The sequence below is a fragment of the Entelurus aequoreus genome, linkage group LG07 (assembly GCF_033978785.1).
Source record: "Entelurus aequoreus isolate RoL-2023_Sb linkage group LG07, RoL_Eaeq_v1.1, whole genome shotgun sequence".
Taxonomy (NCBI): Eukaryota; Metazoa; Chordata; class Actinopteri; order Syngnathiformes; family Syngnathidae; genus Entelurus; species Entelurus aequoreus.
In genome coordinates, this window is record NC_084737.1 from 63,486,753 (window position 1) to 63,510,525 (window position 23,773).

The 23,773-nt window shown below is 41.9% G+C and overlaps 2 protein-coding genes across 7 annotated transcripts in view; one reads left to right on the forward strand and one right to left on the reverse strand.

The window, feature by feature from the left end:
• The window catches only part of LOC133654133 (Fanconi anemia core complex-associated protein 20-like), a 57,605-nt gene that overhangs the window by 11,412 nt on the left and 22,420 nt on the right, over positions 1–23,773 (forward strand). For 2 of the 4 annotated variants that reach the window (XM_062054183.1, XM_062054184.1), the window contains exon 4: positions 13,077–14,518. In XM_062054183.1, coding sequence (XP_061910167.1) covers positions 13,077–13,149 — 73 coding nt within the window. In that variant the 3' untranslated portion in view covers positions 13,150–14,518. Of the gene's footprint in view, positions 1–13,076; positions 14,519–23,773 lie in introns of those variants that run through there. The other 2 variants (XM_062054182.1, XM_062054181.1) reach the window with 2 other exon arrangements.
• Positions 20,059–23,773, reverse strand: part of prkcz (protein kinase C, zeta) — a 197,280-nt gene continuing 193,565 nt past the window's right edge. For all 3 annotated transcript variants that reach the window (XM_062054179.1, XM_062054177.1, XM_062054180.1), the window contains one exon: positions 20,059–20,706. In XM_062054179.1, the coding sequence (XP_061910163.1) occupies positions 20,619–20,706 (88 nt within the window). In that variant the 3' untranslated portion in view covers positions 20,059–20,618. The remainder of the gene's footprint in view (positions 20,707–23,773) is intronic.

Sequence of the window (23,773 nt, forward strand, 5' to 3'; positions counted from 1 at the left end):
TCGGTGCGAAATGGACGTATTTTTCGAACGTAGTCAGCCACAACAGTACACAGCCGGCGCTTCTTTGTTTACATTCCCGAAAGATGCAGTCAAGATGGAAGAACTCGGATAACAGAGACTCTAACCAGGAGGACTTTTGATTTGGATACACAGACGCCTGTAGAGAACTGGGACAACACAGACTCTTACCAGGATTACTTTGATTTGGATGACAAAGACGCAGACGTGCTACTGTGAGTATGCAGCTTTGGCTTTTTTTTGCGTATGTACGTAACTTTTTTAAAATATATAAGCTTTATGAACCTTGGGTTAGGTGAACGGTCTTTTGGGCTGAGTGATTGTGTGTGTTGATCATGTGTTTGAATTGTATTGGCGTGTTCTATGGAGCTAGGAGCTAGCAGAGGAGCTAGGAGCTAGCATAACACGTACCGTACCGTAAGTGCGCGTCACGTACGTAACTTTTTAAAAATATATAAGCTTTATGAACCTTGGGTTAGGTGAACGGTCTTTTGGGCTGAGTGATTGTGTGTGTTGATCGGGTGTTTGAATTGTATTGGCGTGTTCTATGGAGCTAGGAGCTAGCAGAGGAGCTAGGAGCTAGCATAACAAACACGCAGGTGTTATTATGCAGGATTAATTTGTGGCATATTAAATATAAGCCTGGTTGTGTTGTGGCTAATAGAGTATATATATGTCTTGTGTTTATTTACTGTTGTAGTCATTCCCAGCTGAATATCAGGTACCGTGAGTATGCAGCCTTGGCTGCTAAACATTCGATAACTTGACCGTATGTGCGCGTCACGTACGTAACTTTTTAAAAATATATAAGCTTTATGAACCTTGGGTTAGGTAAACGGTCTTTTGGGCTGAGTGATTGTGTGTGTTGATCAGGTGTTTGAATTGTATTGGCGTGTTCTATGGAGCTAGGAGCTAGCAGAGGAGCTAGGAGCTAGCATAACAAACACGCAGGTGTTTTTATGCAGGATTAATTTGTGGCATATTAAATATAAGCCTGGTTGTGTTGTGGCTAATAGAGTATATATATGTCTTGTGTTTATTTACTGTTGTAGTCATTCCCAGCTGAATATCAGGTCACCCCCGGCTCTCACAGCATCTTCCCTATCTGAATAGCTTCAACTCCCCACTAGTCCTTCACTTGCACTTTACTCATCCACAAATCTTTCATCCTCGCTCAAATTAATGGGGAAATTGTCGCTTTCTCGGTCCGAATCTCTCTCACTTCATGCGGCCATCATTGTAAACAATAGGGAACTTTGCGTATATGTTCAACTGACTACGTCACGCTACTTCCGGTAGGTGCAAGCCTTTTTTTTATCAGATACCAAAAGTTGCAATCTTTATCGTCGTTGTTCTATACTAAATCCTTTCAGCAAAAATATGGCAATATCGCGAAATGATCAAGTATGACACATAGAATAGATCTGCTATCCCCGTTTAAATAAAAAAAATTCATTTCAGTAGGCCTTTAATAGTTAAAACAAATTTACATTTTTGCAATCAGTTGATAAAACATTGTCCTTTACAATTATAAAAGCTTTTTACAAAAATCTACTACTCTGCTTGCATGTCAGCAGACTGGGGTAGATCCTGCTGAAATCCTATGTATTGAATGAATAGAGAATCCTTTTGAATCGGGAAAAAATTGTTTCTGAATCGAGAATCGTGTTGAATTGAAAAAAAAAAATTCGATTTTGAATCGAATCGTGACCCCAAGAATCGATATTGAATCGAATCGTGGGACACCCAAAGATTCACAGCCCTAATATATATATATATATATATATATATATATATATATATATATATATATATATATATATATATATATATATATATATATATATATATATATATATATATATATATATATATATATATATATATATATTTTTTTTAAAAATGTGTTTATTTTTTATTTGATTTAATTTAATTTAATTTTTAAAATGTATATAATGTTTTTAATTGGGAAAATATAAATTATATATATTTTTAATTTTTATTCATATATATATATATATATATATATATATATATATATATATATATATATATATATATATATATATATATATATATATATATATATATATATATATATATATATATATATATATATATATATATATATATATATATATATATGTATAATTAAAAAAAACAATCCTCTCCATGCAACCAGATGGCGCTTGTCTAACCTGCAACCTATTTAGAAAAAGTTCCATTATCATTATTATACCAAATAACACGTTGCAAGAATCGTGTTGAACCGAGTCTGAATTAAATCGTCACCCCAAAAGTCAAAATCAGAGTGATGGTTCGGTGCCCGAAGATTCACACACCTTTGGCCGATACTTTTTTTCATTTCTGGCTAGCAGCTAGCTGTGTCTTACACAGTGTGGAGCCGCTCCCATAAGTTAATAATCATCACCTACATTGCAGCAAATAAAGTGCATTTCTAACAAGTATCCTTATCACTGGAGAACAAGGCTAAACATGTCACACACTGAGTAAGAACAAACAAGAAGGCATGCTAATCGCTAAGCTACCATGAAAGGAGAGAAGAAGTAAGTGCTTAGTGAAGTTTAAGAAGTGTAGATGGAAGCACGTTACAGCAGGAAGTACCGTATTTTTCGGACTATAAGTCGCTCCGGAGTATAAGTCGCACCGGCCGAAAATGCATAATAAAGAAGGAATATATAGTATACTGGAGTATAAGTCGCATTTTTTGGCGAAATTTATTTGATAAAATTCAACACCAAGAATCCATCCATCCATCCATCCATCTTCAACCGCTTATCCGGAATCGGGTCGCGGGGACAGCAGCTCCAGCAAAGACCCCCAGACTTCCCTCTCCAGAGCAACATTTGCGACTTCCTCCTGGGGAATCCCGAAGCGTTCCCAGGCCAGAGAGGAGATGTAATCCCCCCATCTGGTCCTTGGCCTGCCGGGGGGCCTCCTCCCAGTGGGACGTGCAACGAGGACCTCCCTAGGGAGACGCTCGTGAGGCATCCGCACGAGATGCCCGAACCACCTAAGCTGGCTCCTTTCCAAGCGAAGGAGCAGCGGCTCTACTCCGAGTCTCTCTCGGGTGACTGCACTTCTCACCCTATCTCTAAGGGAGATGCCAGCCACCCTTCTGAGGAAACTCATTTCGGCCGCTTGTATCCGCGATCTTATTCTTTCGGTCATTACCCACACTTCATGACCATAGGTGAGAGTAGGAATGTAGATAGCTCGGTAGACCGAGAGCTTTGCCTTCTGACTCAGCTCCCGTTTCGTCACAACAGTGCGGCAGAGAGACTGCAATACTTCCCCAGCTGCTCCGATTCTCCGGCTGATTTCCTTCTCCATCTTTCCCTCACTCGTGAACAAGACCCCGAGATACTTAAACTCCTCCACGTGGGACAGAGTCCTGTCCCCTACCCGGACTGTACAAACCATCGGTTTCCTGCTGAGAACCATGGCCTCAGATTTGGAGATGCTGATCCTCATTCCAGCCGCTGAACACTCGGCTGCGAACCGATCCAGTGAGAGCTGAAGGTCACGAACTGAAGGTGCCATCAGGACCACATCATCTGCAAACAGCAGTGACGCAACCTTTAGCCCCCCGAGACGTATACCCTCTCCGCCATGGCCATGACTCCGCCTAGAAATCCTGTCCATGAAAATCACAAACAGGATAGGTGACAGAGCGCAGCCCTGGCGGAGACCAACCCCCACTGGAAACGGATCCGACTTACATCCAAGCACCCGGACACAACTCTTGCTTTGGTTGTACAGAGATTGGATGGCCCTCAGCAGGGTTCCCCTCACTCCGTACTCCCTCAGCACCTCCCACAAGATCTCCCGAGGGACGCGGTCATACGCCTTCTCCAAATCCACAAAACACATGTAGACTGGATAGGCATACTCCCAGGCCCTCTCCAGGATTCCCGCAAGCGTAAAGAGTTGGTCAGTTGTTCCATGACCAGGACGGAATCCACATTGCTCCTCTTGAATCTGAGGTTCGACTATCGGCCGGACCCTCCTTTCCAGTACCTTGGCGTAAACTTTCCCAGGGAGGCTGAGTAGTGTGATACCCCTGTAATTAGCACACACCCTCTGGTCCCCCTTTTTGAAAAGGGGAACCACCACCCCAGTCTGCCACTCCCTCGGCACTGTCCCAGACTTCCACGCAATGTTGAAAAGGCGTATCAACCAAGACAGCCCATCAACACCCAGAGCCTTCAGCATTTCTGGACGGATCTCGTCAACCCCCGGAGCTTTGCCACTGTGGAGTTGTCTAACTACCTCAGTGACTTCACCCCGAGAGATCGACGTCGATCCCCCATCATCCTCAGGCCCTGCTCCTATCAGGGAGGGTGTGTCTGATGTATTTGGGTTCAGGAGTTCCTCAAAGTGCTCTTTCCAACGCCCTACGACTTCCTCACTTGAAGTCAGCAAAGTCCCATCCTTGCCGTACACAGCTTGGATGGTTCCCTGCTTCCCCCTCCTGAGGTGCCGTATGGTCTTCCAGAACAGCTTTGGTGCCGCCCGATAGTCCTTCTCCATGGATTCCCCGAACTGCTCCCACACCCTCTGCTTAGCCTCGTCCACAGCCACGGCCGCTGCCCTTCGGGCCCGTCGGTACCTTGCAACTGCCTCCGGAGTCCCCTGGGATAACATACCCCGGTAGGACTCCTTCTTCAGTCGGACGGCTTCCCTGACCACCACTGTCCACCAGGGTGTTCGAGGGTTACCGCCCCTTGAGGCACCTAAGACCTTCTGGCCACAGCTCGCAGCTTTAGCAATAGAGGCTTTGAACATTGCCCATTCCTGTTCAATGTCCCCAACCTCCACAGGGATGGCAGAGAAGTCCCGCCGGAGGTGGGAGTTGAAGTCCTTCCGGACAGAGGACTCCTCCAAACGTTCCCAGTTCACCCGCACTACACGCTTGGGTTTGCCAGGTCTGTCCAGAGGTTTCCCCCGCCATCTAACCCAACTCACCACCAGATGGTGATCAGTTGACAGTTCAGCCCCTCTCTTCACCCGAGTGTCCAAAACATACGGCCTCAGATCAGCTGATACGATTACAAAATCGATCATTGATCTTTGGCCTAGGGTGCTCTGGTACCAGGTACACCTATGAGCATCCTTATGCTTGAACATGGTGTTTGTTATCGCAAGTCCGTGACTAGCACAGAAGTCCAATAACAATCCACCACTCAGGTTCAGATCAGGGAGACCGTTCCTCCCAATCACGCCAGTCCAAGTATCACTGTCATTGCCCACGTGCGCGTTGAAGTCCCCCAGCAAGACTATGGAATCCCCTGCCGGTGCCCCATACAGGACCCCATGCAAGGTATCCAAGAAGGCTGAATACTCTGAACTCCTGTTTGGTGCGTATGCACAAACAACAGTCAGAGTTTTCCCCCCTCCAACCCTAAGGCGAAGGGAGGCGACCCTCTTGTCCACTGGGGTGAACTCCAACGTACAGGCACTCAGCCGGGGACTCGTGAGTATCCCCACACCCGCCTGTGCCCTCACGCCCTGAGCAACTCCAGAAGTGAACAAGGTCCATCCCTTGTCCAGGAGTGTGGTTTCAGAGCCCTTGCTATGCGTAGAGGTAAGCCCCACCAGATCCAACCGGTAGCGCTCCACCTCTCGCACCAGCTCAGGCTCCTTCCCCACCAGCGTAGAGACGTTCCACGTCCCGAAAGTCAGCCTCTGCTGCCCCGAATTGGTCCGTCTGGAGCCTCCACTTTCACTGCCATCCACTTGGCAGCGCACCCGACCCCACTGGTTCCGACCGCGGGTGGTGGGCCCACGTGGCAGAGAAGATGGTGTGTCCACGTAGCTTCTTCGGGCTGTGCCCGGCCGGGCTCCGTGGCAAGCCCGGCCACCAGGCGCTCGCTGACGAGCCCTACCTCCGGGCCTAGCTCCGGAGGAGGGCCCCGGGCTTCCTCCGGGCCGGGTAACGCATCCTCTTTTAGTGTAGTTCATGGGGGGTATCGTAACCCTGATGGGGGGGGCATTCGGGTACTACACCTTGCCCAAGGGTGACCCGGAACTATGTAAGGCAGGGGCGTTCAACTCCCTGAGGCTTAATACAAGCCCACATACCAAGAATAGACATTTGAAAGGCAATTTAAAATAAATAAAGAATAGTGAACAACAGGCTGAATAAGTGTACGTTATATGACGCATAAATAACCAACTGAGAACGTGCCTGGTATGTTAACGTGACATATTATGGTAAGAGTCATTCAAATAACTATAACATATAGAACATGCTATACGTTTACCAAACAATCTGTCACTCCTAATCGCTAAATCCGATGAAATCTTATACGTCTAGTCTCTTACGTGAATGAGCTAAATAATATTATTTGATATTTTACGGTAACGTGTTAATAATTTCATACATAAGTAGCTCCTGAGTATAAGTCGCACCCCCGGCCAAACTATGAAAAAAACTTCGACTTATAGTCCGAAAAATACGGTAAGCAGATATAAAAAGTCTAAAAAAGTCCTAAATCCAATCATTTGAATTTAAGGCCTTAAAATATCTACAATTCTCCTAAAATCTCATAAAAGTTATTAAATACGATTTTGAAAGGTTTTAAAAATGTATTGACGTTACTTTTATTTAAAATATACATAAACTTCAGTCTCGCTTTGAAATGTTTTGATTTTTGAGGACTATAACGTAACTACACAGCGGAACTAACTGCGCTGCCCGGTCAGAATTTATCGAACACCACCAGCTATTGCTGTGCGCGCAGCTGTGTGTTGACAGCTTAGTTAGCATAGAAAACTTTAAACAGAACCGAATTACAGTACTTGCATGCATGGGTTAGTGCAAGTTTAATGATTTGTGGCTTCAAGACGAACAGTTCAGTGCAAGGTTGAAGCCGGTGGAGTTAAACGCATATGAAGCACACTGCACTTTGTGCAAGAAAACTTTAAAATTTGAAACATTGGGCATCAAGGCATTAGAATCCCATTGCAAATCAAATAGCTCAAGGCAGCAAACGCCGTCAATCAGCCACTATTGCTCCACATCAGGAGCCGGAGCATCGAGGTCCAGTAACTCCAGTCGACCTCCGGACAGCATTTGGGTCTACGCCAACACTAAAAGTGGAGGTGCTAGGGACTTTTCACATGGTAACTAAGCACCAGTCAGATACTGGTAATGAGAACATTGATGAGCTGTTCCAGATTATGTTCCCGGATTCAGTGATAGCAAAAACGTTTAAGTGTGGAAAAGACAAGACGGCGTACATAGCGCGCTTTGGATTAGTCGATTACATCAAGAGAGACCTCATCTTCAAAGTTTAGGGCCCGTTTGTTCCGATGTTCGACGAACGCCTGAATCAAACGAACAAGACCAAGCATGTGCGTTTTTGGGAAGGCGAGCGGGTCCAGTCAAGGTAGCTGGGGTCCCAGTTTATGGGGCCTGCGACGGCTCAGGACTTACATGTCAAGATAAGTAACAAAGCATTGCATAATTTAAAAAAATAAAATAATTCATGATTTTTTTTTTCTCATCATCAGGACATACTAGATTATAATACCAGAAGTACTAAACATAGCATTACATAATTTTTATTTTTATTTTTCATGATTTTTTTTTCTTATCAGCACATACTAGATACAAATACCACTCTTTAGTGACAGCTTGTGTGGGTTTGTGGGGGTCTATGTGTGGGTCTGTGAGTGTGTATGTGAATGTATGTATTTATTTATTCCAATTTTCCTTCAAGTCTTTTGAACTTTTTTGCCTGTATCGATGTGAAATGGGTCTTAAAGGGAAACTTCGGTTTTTTTCAACCTGGGCCCTGTTTTCATAATTTTTTCTGTATATGTGAGTGCTGGATAAAACATTTTTTGAGGTCGCGCCAGTATTGAGCAGGGCAGGCAGCCTCCAGCCCAGCTAACGCTCGTACACAGGGCAACTGGCTCTCGTCAAAATTCGGCCTATAAACATGCATTTTTTTCACACTGACAGGCTCAGATAGTTACAATGAGTGTCCGACAACATACTAGAAAGGAGAAATTAACGTATGTCTCTACCTTTAGCTGGAGATCGCTGTTTGTTGTGAGCTGTGTCCAAATCTCACCACGCTACAAATCTCGTTCCGAAATCTCGCGATAACTCGCGACAAAACACCGGTGGAAAAACAGTTACCTGACTGAGGTGAAGAGAGATGACTGAAGTGATTTTCTGTTGGATTACCGAAGACTGTTATTTTAGTTTTATAGAAAAGTTTGTTTGGTAATCCAACAGAAAATCACTTCAGTCATCTCTCTTCACCTCAGTCAGGTAACTGTTTTTCCACCGGTGTTTTGTCGCGAGTTATCGCGAGATTTCGGAACGAGATTTGTAGCGTGGTGAGATTTGGACACAGCTCACAACAAACAGCGATCTCCAGCTAAAGGTAGAGACATACGTTAATTTCTCCTTTCTAGTATGTTGTCGGACACTCATTGTAACTATCTGAGCCTGTCAGTGTGAAAAAAATGCATGTTTATAGGCCGAATTTTGACGAGAGCCAGTTGCCCTGTGTACGAGCGTTAGCTGGGCTGGAGGCTGCCTGCCCTGCTCAATACTGGCGCGACCTCAAAAAATGTTTTATCCAGCACTCACATATACAGAAAAAATTATGAAAACAGGGCCCAGGTTGAAAAAAACCGAAGTTTCCCTTTAAATTGTATTCATTATGGTCTTAAAAAAGTCTTAAATTTGGCTTGTTGAAACCTGCAGAGACCATGTATTAACAGGAAATGAACACGTAGACTAATAAGAGTTACAGTCATTAGATTGATATATTTTGTTAAATATTTTGTTGTTTTTGTTAATGTTCACAAACTCTGGTAATAACTGAATAATTTAAAAGAGTGGTAGATTTTGTTGCACTATTGACTTTGTTTTGATGAAACAATTGTATGTAATAAAAGAGAAAATTAAGTAGTTTAAATATTGTTACACTGTCAATAACCATAAATACACTAAAACATTTACAGTTGATACATGTGATCGGTTTCGGTCGATCTCACTCATGGATGATTGGTATAAAACCCTGATCGGAACATGCCTGTTGTTAGCTTGCTATATTAGTGTTACTTGCGTTATTAGCATTTTCCTTAAATAATACCCCAAACGCCAAAGAGTACTATCTCAAATCACAAGTAGGGTTCCTAACAGAACAGAATGGTTCTGTAATTAGAAACTTTTGTAATAAGACACCAGGATACACGTCCCTTACATAGTTGAGAAGGGACACACTTTTTCCCGTATTACAGTGAAAATCAAAAATAATCTATAAAATGTAAAGTCACTCTGCTCTTCAATCAATGATCAATCAATCAATGTTTATTTATATAGCCCTAAATCACAAGTGTCTCAAAGGGCTGCACAAGCCACAACGACATCCTCCGTACAGAGCCCACATACGTGCAAGGAAAAACTCACCCCAGTGGGACGTCGATGTGAATGACTATGAGAAACCTTGGAGAGGACCGCATATGTGGGTAAACCCCTCCTCTAGGGGAGACCGAAAGCAATGGATGTCGAGTGGGTCTGACATAATATTGTGAAAGTCCAGTCCACAGTGGATCCAACACATCAGCGAGAGTCCAGTCCATAGTGGGGCCAGCAGGAAACCGTCCCGAGCGGAGACGGGTCAGCAGCGCAGAGATGTCCCCAACCGATGCACAGGCTAGCGGTCCACCCGGGGTCCCGACTCTGGACAGCCAGCACTTCATCCATGGCCACCGGACCTGTGCAACTCCCCCTCCCCAAGGGAGAGGGGAGCAGAGGAGAGAAGAAAAGAAACGGCAGATCAACTGGTCTAAAAAGGAGGTCTATTTAAAGGCTAGAGTATACAAATGAGTTTTAAGATGGGACTTAAATGCTTCTACTGAGGTAGCATCTCTAACTGTTACCGGGAGGGCATTCCAGAGTACTGGAGCCCGAATAGAAAACGCTCTATAGCCCGCAGACTTTTTTTGGGCTCTGGGCTCTCTTCCCCCGCAAGCCAGTTTGCAAGCTAACCAGTTAGCAACAAAGCCAGTTAGCGAGCTAGCCAGTTAGAGAACTGGCCAGCCACCTAGCTATTTCACCTATTTATTTTTAATTAAACAACTGAAGACACAAACAACATAAATTAACAATATTCAAACAAATCAAGGCACATCAACATTACTGACATTCACAGTTAGGCGATCAATCAATCAATCAATCAATCAATCAATCAATGTTTATTTATATAGCCCTAAAAAGAGCTGCACAAGCCACAACGACATCCTCGGTTCAGATCCCACATAAGGGCAAGGAAAAACTCAACCCAGTGGGATGTCAATGAGAATGACAATGAGAAACCTTGGAGATGACCGCAGATGTGGGTGACCCCCCCCCCTCAAGGGAGGCCGGTGCATTGGACGTCGAGTGGGTCGAGCATAATATTGTGAAAGTCCAGTCCATAGTGGATCTAACATAATAATGAGAGTCCAGTCCATAGTGGATCTAACATAATAGTCCATAGTGGGGCCAGCAGGAAACCATCCGAGCGGAGACGGATCAGCAGCGCAGAGATGTCCCCAACCAATGCACAGGTGAGCGGTCCACCCCGGGTCCTGACTCTGGACAGCTAGCACTTCATCCATGGCCACCGGACCTGTGCCCCCCCCTTCCACAAGGGAGAGGGGGGCAGAGCAGAAAAGAAAAGAAACGGCAGATCAACTGGTCTAAAAAGGGGTTCTATTTAAAGGCTAGAGTATACAAATTAGTTTTAAGATGGGACTTAAATGCTTCTACTGAGGTAGCGTCTCTAACTGTTACCAGGAGGGCATTCCTGAGTACTGGAGCCCGCATGGAAAACGCTCTAGAGCCTGCATGGAAAACGCTCTATAGCCCGCAGACTTTTTTTGGGCTCTGGGAATCACTAATAAGCCGGAGTTCTTTGAACGCAGATTTCTTGCCGGGACATGTACAATACAATCGGCAAGATAGGATGGAGCTAGACCGTGTAGTATTTTATAAGTAAGTAGTAGGGATGATTTTTGATAAGAAATTATCGAGTTCGAGCCCATTATCGAATCCTCTCATCGAACCGATTAATAATAATAATAATAATAATACCTGGGATTTATATAGCGCTTTTCTAAGTACCCAAAGTCGCTTTACATGTTAAAAACCCATCATTCATTCACACCTGGTGGTGGTAAGCTACTTTCGTAGCCACAGCTGCCCTGGGGTAGACTGACGGAAGCGTGGCTGCCAATTTGCGCCTACGGCCCCTCCGACCACCACCTATCATTCATTCAACATTCATTCACCGGTGTGAGTGGCACCGGGGGCAAGGGTGAAGTGTCCTGCCCAAGGACACAACGGCATGGTAAGAGGCGGGGAGCGAACCTGCAACCCTCAGGTTTCTGACACGGGCCCTCTACCCACTACGCCATGCCGCCCCTAATTCATTATCGATTCTCTTATCGAATCCAGATAGGTTGTTGTATATGGAAAAAAACACACAATATTTGGTTTAACAAAAGCTCACTTTTATTTTATAAGAAAAAAATAAAATAAAATAAATAAATAAATATTGACTGTTGTTACCCAAAGTATATTAAGTGGGGTTTTTCAGAAAAACTAATATATACAGTAACCCAAAAACAACCTGTCTCTGTGATCACTATAGGTGTATAAATAATAATATAGTGTTAAATAAAATCAGTCCCTTGGGCAAAAAACTGAAAATAATACAGCTCTCCAAAAAGTGCACTTCTGCTGCTATTGGAACATACTAACTACACACACTATGACACTAAGAACGGCACAGACATCAATCAACAATTCTGCAGTCCTGGTTGACATAAGAGGTAACCTTATTTTAGCCTAAAGGCTACAAGTGAGCATATATGGAAATTAACCGGCAACAGTTAACATTAGTTAATGCAGTATTAGTTATGTGCGGCCTGAACATGTCAATATTTGCATATTGCCGTTTCCTCGTCGTATTTTTTTGTAAAATGAAGCCATGCCTTGAGGATTTTTTTCTGGTCCATTATTTTTGCTGCTTTCTGTATCTACGGCCTAATGACTGAGCTACGTCATTTCCTGTGATATCCCACAGAACATTTCCTGTGGGACGGGATTCGTTCCCAGGGATTCAAATAAAGAACCAACTCTTTTTCTTTACTATAGTGGCCTCGATAACGGGAACCGGTTCTCAAAAAGGGATTCGAGTCCATGGAATCGGTTCTTTTCTTATCGAACAACCGGGAGAACCGGTTTCGAACATCATCCCTAGTAAGTAGTAAAACCTTAAAGTCACATCTTAACATCTTTATACAAACAAAAAGTGGTAAAGAGAGTTAAGAGACAATATAAAAAGAGAAAAACATTATGAAAATACAAAAAATAAGTAAACAAAAAAAAATGTGGGCTTGTCTAAAAAACTTAAATTCCTCCAATAAAGACAATAGTGTAAGGACTTTTCTGTTTTTAACAATTTTCCAAGGTTGTATTAATAATTTGAAATCATTAATCCAATGAGAGAATTTGGGTTTCATTTTCAGAAATGGACTTTTATGTATGAAAACTGTAGCATGCAAAATAATAATAAATGTTAATAATTTCTAGGTTGCTATTGTTCATAAATATACAGAGTTAGCTAGCTAGCCAATCAGCTAGCATCTTCTATTCCATTTCTTTTTCAGGCAGTTAGCAACCATTTTCACAACACTAAAATTAAACCCATTCCAAATTGACCGTCTCATGTTTTATTGTCAAAATGCTGACGATGTGATCTTGGAAACTTCTTGCCAGCTCATTCCGTGTTTTTACAAGATAAATTGTTTTTACTAGAGGGCCCATACATTAGAGATGTACTACTAAGTGCATTGTTCTTCACTCTGCAGCTGATTTTAAAAGTTCCTCTAGATCTCTTAGAAGCCTCAGTGTGGTCCAAGGGACAAGACAAGAATCCTCCTCGGATGTCAAACTGGGACTAAACCCTATGTTTGAACTCCTGCGCCCCAGTTCTGATCTCCTGCTTCCTGTGTCCCTGCAGCTTCTCCCTGATGGACTGCGATGGCCACCTGGCTCAGTGTCTGTCAGACATGAACGTGGACATGGCCTGGTGACTTGGGGCAAGACCACGTGGCCACGTTTCAGGATACCAGTGAGTGCTAGCAGAACCAAAATAACAAGAACTTGGCGCTTTTCTCCAGTCGGAAGTGACACGCATGATGGAAATGTTCTTGTTCATACTTTGAACTTATCTCACTTTTGAAGTGCCTTTTGAGTGCGGTCATGTGACTGATTAGGGAAACAGAGTCATGTGACAGAAGTCTCTCTAGCCAGCCAGTGATCAATAGATTATAAATTAGGGCTGGGCGATAAAATGATATCAATATATATTGCAATAGACACGTAATCTGTATCAATAAAAAATGCGTTCAATATTTTGTTTATTTTTTGTCGTAAGAACGCGGAAGTATGGAAGCAAGGTTGGTTGCATGCAATTGCTCTCTGGTAACCGAGCGACACAGGAAGTGATCACTGATCAGTGGGAGTGACACGCTAACAGCCAATCAGGTGACAGTCAAGTTTGGTTGCACCTTAGCTCACCCTTTAGAGCACAGCTGTAACTTCCTGCCACTAAACCTGCAGAAAATAGTTCTTCTCGGGTTTACATTTTCATACTTTGCACTATTTTCTCACACTTTATGAAGCATTTCTTACATATTCCTTCATTTTAATAGCATATTGTTAAGTGTTCAAAGTCATTTTACTATTTTGTTTACATTGTTGGAGTTTTTTTCCATGCTTGTGTTGACATTTCCTTTCTGCCTTGATAGCTGAGGGATTATAATCAGAGGAAGTTACATTTGAAATTTAATATATTTTTTTCCTGCTCCTTATTTGACATAATTGATAAAAACATTCAATAATTATTGATATAATCATAATATTTAAATAATTACTGCATAACACAAATTCATTTCCATAGTTAAAAATAACAGGGCAAATTAATGTTACACAGCCATTATTTCCATGCTGTAAACCTGCAGAAAATAGTTAACATTTCCACACTTTGCACTATTTTCTTACACTTTATGAAACATGTCTTACATATTCCTTATTTTTAAAAGCTTATTGTTGAGTGTTCAATATGATTGTACTATTTTGTTTACTCTGATTGTTTTCCACGCTTATGGTGACATTTCTGCCTTGATAGCTGAGGGCAATATAATCAGAGGAAGTTTACATTTTAAATAAAATGTATTTTCCTCATGGTTTTTATTTCCGATAAGTCATACAAATTGCAATAATTATCGATATAGACCGATATAAAACACCTATATCCTGATACAGCCCAGCCCTATTATTAATACAGTAATGTAGTACCACATGTACATGTGTAAATAATATTACTTATTTTAAATAAATAAATACAATTTTTTTTAGCATTTTTAATGCCTTAAAAGACGATAATGAAGGCTGTCAAATATGTGAGAAATATTTGACTCTTCCACAAAAAGACGCAGACAATTCACAGAAAACCAGTATTGTTTTTAATAATTACACATATTTACAAAGATGCCGTGGAGCAAAAGAAGACTTCTCTAACCAGCGTTGACTTCAAACAAATGTCAACATTAAAAATGATTATTTTCCTTACTTTCTTTCGGTACCTTGGTTAGTGATTCAGTCAGCCAAACATCTTTTTATTGGTCCCAAGAAATGATCACTACAGATATCAGGAAGATTGCTTTCGTGTGTGTGTGTGTGTGTGTATGTTTTCGTTCTTGTATTTCTACTCTTCTTGAGACAACAGGGAAAAAAGTACCTTCCATATGAGGACTGGTGAACAAGTTAGGACCGAAATCATGGTCCCAATACGGAAAACCATCGCATCTAATAGAGAATGTCTCATTTGCACCCTTGGTGGTGAAATCTATCAAAATTAGGGTGGTCCTAAATGGAGGGATTTTTCAAAGTGACTGTGTGTCGGTTTGAAAAGTGCGCCCCCTCTGGTCAACATATGAAATAACAAGTGTGTGTATAGGCTCCAGCACCCGTGACTCCAAACGGTACAAGCAGTAGAAAATGGATGGATGTATAAATTTGAAGTGCTCCCTCTCTGGCCAACATATGTAATAACAAGTACTTGTAAGAAATTAAAATGCGCCACCTTTGGCCAAAATTTATTTAAATTTTTTTTTCCAAATAAAAAAATGTATATATACTGTAATAACTTGAAGTAAATAATGAAGATTAAAAACAATTACAAACAAAAAATTAAAATGAAATAAAATAACTAAAAGCTTACCTTTTTTATATTTGCATAGTATGTATATCTTATTAATGTTGTAAATACAAATATTTATATATCTAGAAAGGGTGGTCCCAAAGAGGTAGGCTTTTTTCGGAGGTCTCAAGAAGGTGACAAATACAAGAGAGAGAGTGTGTGTGTGTGTGTGTGTGTGTGTGTGTGTGTGTGTGTGTGTGTGTGTGTGTTCAGTGTCTTTACAAGAACTTTGTTATCTCTGCTTGCTCTATCTTCCCCTCTGCAAGTCAAGGCCTGCAGCCGAGTGAAACTATGAAGCAGCTAATTAATCCTATTATGTGGTTATCAAAACAATCGCGGGTCAAAGCTCGTCGAGTCATTTTCAGCCAATAGTCAACATTTCCTCGTGAGCGTCCTTAAAGAGTTTAATTTCGGAGATATTGACAGATAAAGTGTTTGATTTCATGGACATGTTGCACTGCCTTCACTTGAGTTCAAAGTGATGGAAAGTTTGGGGGTTAGAAAATGCACTTTTATATAATATTTGTTACTAAAGTGCTAATCGTGAGACTTTCACAATGCTGAAAGTGACAAAACTATTTGTCTTAAATTGTTAATACCAGAACAGTACCGATACAACCTGTTCCCCGCCGATACAATACTGATATTGGAACCTTAAATACTGACAAATAATCCAATCAGCAAAGAAGTGTGAAGAATGGAATGTTTGAAAAAGGTTTGATGAAGTGAAATTAGTCAAACAAGACAAACTGTAACTGCCTGAAATGGACTTATGCTCTCTTTAAGTTGAAGTGCAGTGAAGTGAATTATATTTATATAGCGCTTTTCTCTAGTGACTCAAAGCGCTTTTACATAGTGAAACCCAATATCTAAGTTACATTTAAACCAGTGTGGGTGGCACTGGGAGCAAGTGGGTAAAGGGTCTTGCCCAAGGACACAACGGCAGTGACTAGGATGGCGGAAGCGGGGATCGAACCTGCAACCCTCAAATTCCTGGCACGGCCACTCTACCAACCGAGCCATACTGCCCCAGTGGAGTGGTAATTGTTTATTTGGTGACACCTAGTCGCCACTATAATTCCTTAGGGTAGTCTAATGATGCAGTAAGTTGAACGATGCGGACACGATTGTTACTGGTTGCTTCCTAATTCTCCCTTGGAGACTTTGTGTCGTTTGAAACCGAGTTTATCAGGAAGCTTCCAGCTGTTAGAGATGAAAAATATCAAAATGGCCCTTGCATGCTCTCATTTTTAAGTGCGTGGCCCCCTCAGTGGAAACAGTTTGCACACCCTGGCTCTTACTGGAACTAAGAAAAAGGAAACAATGCAAAAACGTGGGCTCATTGAGATCGAACACGGTCTTTTCCAGTTTACTACCTGGCTCAGATTCATTTCCGCTCAGCAATTCTTTAAACAAATTATATTTATAAACTATTAATTTTACCTGCCGGTCAAATGTAGTGACTTTTTTAATCCAGCGGGTGGCGCCGTTATGAAACGACGACACTGTTGCTGCATGGTCAATACAGCCAGTGAGTGTGCCACACGCTCACTGACTTAAAAAAAAGTCCAAACAGTCAAACATAGAATATACTTGGTAAGAAGAAAAAAAAATTGCTTGACGTTTGTTTTTTGACTACTTCTTTGGTTATGTATAGATCAGAGATTTTCAAACTGTGGTACACGGCTCCATCTAGTGGTACAACAAAGTATCACTTCATTAAATATCCACACACAGTGTTACTGTTCAAACTGTGTGTCATGTTACAGTGGGCAAAAACATTCAATATACTTGTTAAATAAAACCCATCTTGTTTTTAATGAATATTTAGGCCTATTACGCTCCTGCATTTGAATGTCATTGTGGTGGTACGTGGTGAAAAAAGTTTGGGAACCGCTGGTCTAGATCATGGAACTCCTTTGAGGGCGAGGGTTTGACCCGGATTATTTCTATCAGTTTTAATGATTTATTCCATCATGATTCATGTGAGGATGAGTGGTGAGCATAGTTGCCACCTCACACCAATGTTGTCCCAACTTTCAGCAAAATGGAACAAAGTTGCTAACTTTGGCTTACGTCTCACTCAAAGAGATAAACACAATGATTTCTCCCTGTTTGATGTCTGCACACACACATCTCTCCAGTTAAAATGCGGGGAGCACCGTTAACCCAGCACACAGGCCGAGTAAACTTTCAGTTTCGATCTCCGCCAAGGCGGTGCTGCAACATGGACAAAAGGATGTCAGCAGGGCGGCCATTGTAGAGCTTCTTCCTCCCTTAAAGCGCCGGTGTTGCTATTGTTGGTCCTCCTTTGTGTAGAATGACTTGTTGTTCTTCAGAATGTGAGAGAACTCTTCCCTGTCAAAGGGAGGCTCCCAATTAGTGCTTCTCCATTTTGTTTTGTCACTCCCCATCGTAGTCATTTTTTTCCGCGCCGCCCCTAAATTAAAATAGGATTGATAACCTGATATTTATTTATTTATCCCTACAAACCACTGTGTGAAGACTTGTGTATTGTTTTCTCACACCCGCCCTACCGTAAAGTCCAGACCATAAGCCGCTACTTTTTTCCCCAACATTTTCAACCCTGCGGCTTGTAAAACGGTGCCGCTAATTTATATTTTTTTCTTTGCTGACGGCCATAATGCAAATAGTTAAAAAAACAACAAGCAAAGACATTTAAAAAAAGGTGTGGTATTTTTTGTGCTATGGCGCCATCTTTTGGACGAGTTTGCTCTCGGCAGGTGCTGCAGTGTCCTCCTGTGTAGCGCTTTCAACCGGAAGTTGACGTGGCGTTCTGTCTTCGAGCCGTCCGTACTCTTATGGATTCTTCATTCGTCACTCCGAGCAACGTTTGTAAGTTTTACAATATAACTAAAACTATTTTGACTTACTAAAGCGCCCCATGTGTGATTTCTGTAGGAGTGTTTTCATGCATATTTGTAGCGTCATTAGCATTAGCTAATATGCTAAGACGTTTGCATGTGTCTGTGTTAGTATTATTAACTTACAACGGCATTCTTTTTGTGTTGTTTCACTTCCATAAATTCACCAAAATGTCACCTTGGAGTTACGGAGTCTGTTTAGCTGATTGGAGAGCTCGCTTGTGCAGCATGACCATGACTTCTGTTTTGTTTGATCATCCGTGTTACAGACAGAACCATTAAGGTATGTAAATAACTAGGGATGTCCGATAATGGCTTTTTGCCGATATCCGATATTCCGATATTGACCAAACCCTTAATTACCGATACCGATATCAACCGATATCAATATATACAGTTGTGGAATTAACACATTATTATGCCTAATTTGGACAACCAGGTATGGTAAAGATAAGGTCCTTTAAAAAAAAATAAAATAAGATAAATAAATTTAAAAAAAATTCTTGAATAAAAAAGAAAGTAAAATAATATAAAAACAGTTACATTATAGTAATGAATGAAAATTAGTAAAATTAACTGTTAAAGGTTAGTACAGTGGTTCTTAACCTGGGTTCGATCGAACCCTAGGGGTTCGGTGAGTCGGCCTCAGGGGTTCGGCGGAGCCTCCGCCACGGAGGTAAAGACACATCCGACTTATCGGCGTATTATGGATACCCCCAAACAATGTTCCCTCTAATTTTCCATCTGATTTGCAGGTTTTTTGATCGATTGATTGAAACTTTTACTAGTAGATTGCAAAGGAAGAGAATACATTATATGAAACAGTACAGTTTACACAGTATCGTACATATTACGTACAATTGACCACTAAATGGTAACACCCGAATAAGTTTTTCAACTTGTTTAAGTCGGGGTCCACGTTAATCAATTCATGGTAATGTGTGTAAGGTGTGTAATTTGTTGTGAGTTCATGCACTGTGTTGGTTTTGTTCTTTGAACAAGGTGATGTTCATGCACGGTTCATTTTGTGCACCAGTAAAAAAACATATGACTCTTTCTTGAATTTGAAAAAAAATAAAACATTTTACTTTTCACTAAAGAAGGGTTCGGTGAATGCGCATATGAAACTGGTGGGGTTCGGTACCTCCAACAAGGTTAAGAACCACTGGGTTAGTACTATTAGTGGACCAGCAGCACGCACAATCATGTGTGCTTACGGACTGTATCCCTTGCAGACTGTATTGATCTATATTGATATATAATGTAGGAACCAGAATATTAATAACAGAAAGAAACAACCCTTTTGTGTGAATGAGTGTGAATGATTGGGGGAGGGATTTTTTTTGGGTTGGTGTACTAATTGTAAGTGTATCTTGTGTTTTTTTATGTTGATTTAATAAAAAAAAACAAACAAAAAAAACAAAAAACGATACTGATAATACCGATACCGATAATTTCCGATATTAAATTCTAAAGCATTTATCGGCCGATAATATCGGCAGGCCGATATTATCGGACATCTCTATAAATAACTCATTTCACAACGTATATATCTGCGGCTTATAGTCCAGTGCGGCTAATATATGGAAACATTTTTTTTTTCTTGTAGAATTTAGTGGGTGTGGCTTATATACCGGTCGCTCTATAGTCTGGAAAATAGGGTATTTAAGTCAATGTGGTCACATTTCCTGCTCGAGCCTGTTGATTAGTCCGAGCAGTGCTGCCACCTAGCTGGAGGCGTTCAAGAATGAAAAGAAGACGCCAACACTGAAGGCCCTTCCCCCCCCCCCCCCCCCCCCCTTTAGAGGCTCCCCTGTACTGATTGTTAAAAGATAAATGACAATACAAATAAGTCCAAGAAGTAAAAACAACAATCTTGTCCAGAGAAATGAATATTTCCTACAAGGAATATTTGAGTGACAATCATCTCTTGTTGAAAGACATTTCTCATGTCGCTCCTGTGCTTGCAATCACAAACCATCATTCATCAGATCTGCGAGGCACTTTTTAAAATCCCATCAAAAAAAAAAAAACCTCGTCACATTTTGTCGTTGAAAAAAGGCGATAAAATTTGGATGGACTACGGACACGACGGTGCAAGAACTTCATCTTACATTCTCCTCGCTCTTAAAAAGCAACTAGAAACGGGCAAAAGTGATGGAGGCGGACCTTCTGTGGATGGGAAACTAGGATCAAAAACAGCGAGAGATCCACGTAAAAAATGTTCTTCTAGTGGAATGTTTGTTACTTTTTGATACCAAGAAGAGAAGACGTTGGTATCCAAGTAGTGCAGGAGGAACTTGTCTTGCTCGAAAGTGCAGAGTTCATCTTCTTCTCCAGCGCCGCCTCAAGGAGGCTTTTGGCGAACTTGGACAAACCGGGGGACGAGCCAAAGAAGTACTGGAGTTCTTCCTCATACCGACTCTTCGGTGGACAGCAACAGAGGGTTGATGTACTCGAAGCCCTCAAACTCCGACTGGTCTATTCTCTTGATGACGCTCCTGGAGGGCAGAAGAACAAGCAGGAACTCGTCAGACTCCATCCAGGAACAACCACTAAGGAAGTCCCAGGACAACCCTTTCAATACCCATACCAGACCGTCCAGTAGAATCAATTGTGGGCTTTTTGGAGGACATTTAGATATTGAACAATGCTGAAGGACTGCTTCTTTTGCACATGATATCACACACAAGTAAACACTGTATCACACATGATATCACACACAAGTCAACACGCTGCGGGACTGCTTGTATCACACATGATATCACACACAAGTCAACACGATGCAGGACTCCTTGTATCGCACATTATATCACACACAAGTCAACACACTGCGGGACTGCTTGTATCGCACATGATATCACACACAAGTCAACACGCTGCAGGACTGCTTGTATCGCACATGATATCACACACAAGTCAACACGCTGCAGGACTCCTTGTATCGCACATTATATCACACACAAGTCAACACGCTGTGGGACTGCTTGTATCGCACATGATATCACACACAAGTAAACACGCTGCAGCACTGCTTGTATCGCACATAATATCACACACAAGTCAACACGCTGCAGGACTCCTTGTATCACACATTATATCACACACAAGTCAACACACTGCGGGACTGCTTGTATCGCACATGATATCACACACAAGTCAACACGCTGCAGGACTCCTTGTATCGCACATTATATCACACACAAGTCAACACGCTGCGGGACTGCTTGTATCGCACATGATATCACACACAAGTAAACACGCTGCAGCACTGCTTGTATCGCACATAATATCACACACAAGTCAACACGCTGCAGGACTCCTTGTATCACACATTATATCACACACAAGTCAACACACTGCGGGACTGCTTGTATTGCACATGATATCACACACAAGTCAACACGCTGCGGGACTGCTTGTATCGCACATGATATCACACACATGACAACACGCTGCGGGACTGCTTGTATCGCACATGATATCACACACAAGTCAACACGCTGCAGGACTGCTTGTATCGCACATGATATTACACACATGTCAACACGCTGCGGGACTGCTTGTATCACACATGATATCACACACAAGTCGACACGTTGCAGGACTGCTTGTATCGCACATGATATCACACACGTCAACACGCTGCGGGACTGCTTGTATCGCACATTTTACATGCAAGCCGATAGCAATCAACACTTTATATTTGGTTTTTTTACTGGTATCAGACTGACTGGCTATATTTGTATCGATCGAAATGAGTGTCGCCATGGAGGCAGGGATTAACGTAGGGCTGGGCGATATGGCCTTTTAATATCTCAATATTTTTAGGCCATATCGCGATACACGATATATATCTCGATATTTTTCCTTAGCCTTGAATGAACACTTGATGCATATAATCACAGCAGTATGATGATTCTATGTGTCTACATTAAAACATTCTTGTTCATACTGCATTAATATATGCTCATTTTAAACTTTCATGCAGAGAGAGAAATCACAACTAAGTCAATTTAGCAAAAGTGTATTTATTAAACAGTTATTAAGCAGTGGCACAAACATTCATGTCATTTCCAAAACAGAAAGTGCAAGATTGTCAGAGACATTTCAAAACAACACTAAAGTGCACTTTTTGTGCAGAACGCCACTACAATAGTTTAAAACAAATAAAGTGCACTTTTGTGCATGATGTCACACAAGATATTTCAATAAGTGTCACATAAAAATGAGCTGCATATCAAATAGTATATGTCCTACGGTGTTGATGTGGAAATAGTTGCTCCGGCATTTAGTTGGTGTGGCACCGAACGGAGATGTTGACATGTAAAGACATATTCCCCCTTGAAGCCAAACCACCGTCAGACGATGGACCCCGTGCTGTTTTTCTTGGGAATTAATTATTCCTCCATTTGTTACTAGATTCGCACCTTCTTTCTCTCGTATTACCACTCAAACTACACCGTTAGCTGTTAGCATCACAGCTAACGTTACCATGTCGCTACCTGTCTGCTCTGCGGGAGCGTGTGACGTTGCTCACGTGACAGCATGTGACAAATGTAAGAAGGTGCGCTTGTTTTACGTCTCTGTGAGAAGGAGAGACAGGAAAGAGTGAGAAACGCATGCAGCTTAATGCCCCGCAGCTAAAAGCAACTGCGTGAGAACGTATACTCGAATAGCACGATATAGTCATTTTCTATATCGCACAGAGACAAACCCGCGATATATTGAGTATATCGATATATCGCCCAGCCCTAGATTAACGACTTAAGAGGCGGCTTTGCACTGTGGAGGGGCGTTAGCCGCTACCGAGGACGCTACAAATGCCTAGATGATGCGGTAAAATTTCTCAAACGTGTCATCAACATCTTGCTAGTATTAAAATGTCTGTCGTTGGCGCATGAAGCTGTGAGTCACATGACAGACCATGTGACCGCCACTACATTTCAGCTATCTGGCGGTAAACGCAGTCAAACTTAGCCAACAAAAAGAGAAAGAATGTGGTCTGACGGAATAATCTGTTTTTTTCTTTCCTGAGTCTGCTGCATCCATTAGCAGAAGCATAATCACAGGTTAATGAAGTGGAACCATAACGAGCAGGCTGACAGTCCATGAGTAAATAGAAATGTATCCTAGCAACAGTCCCACCGTGTGCGTGCGTGCGTGCGTGTGCGTGTGTGTTCAGAGCGACACAAGAAGCCCAAAGAGGGCCTCTCACTAGTGGAGGACAACACCTACTTTGAAGTAGAACACAAAGGTGCTGCAGTTGAAAGAGTGTTGCTGTCACGTGTACAGTATGTCCTGTGTGAGACATCAACATGTTGACCAACACAACACCTTTCTTCTGCTTTCCTGCTGCAGATACCTGAAGTAACATCTTCACTCTGCAAATGTAGGTTTTTTTTACACACACGTTCCTCTTATTGGTGTTTTCCAGCCTGCAGACACGCCCGCCTTGCCTAAAGGGTTCAAAGAAGGCGGGCCAATGACCAATTAAATATCAATGTGCGATATTATCACGGTATTAAATGTCAATGTGCAATATCACGGTATTAAATGTTAATGTGC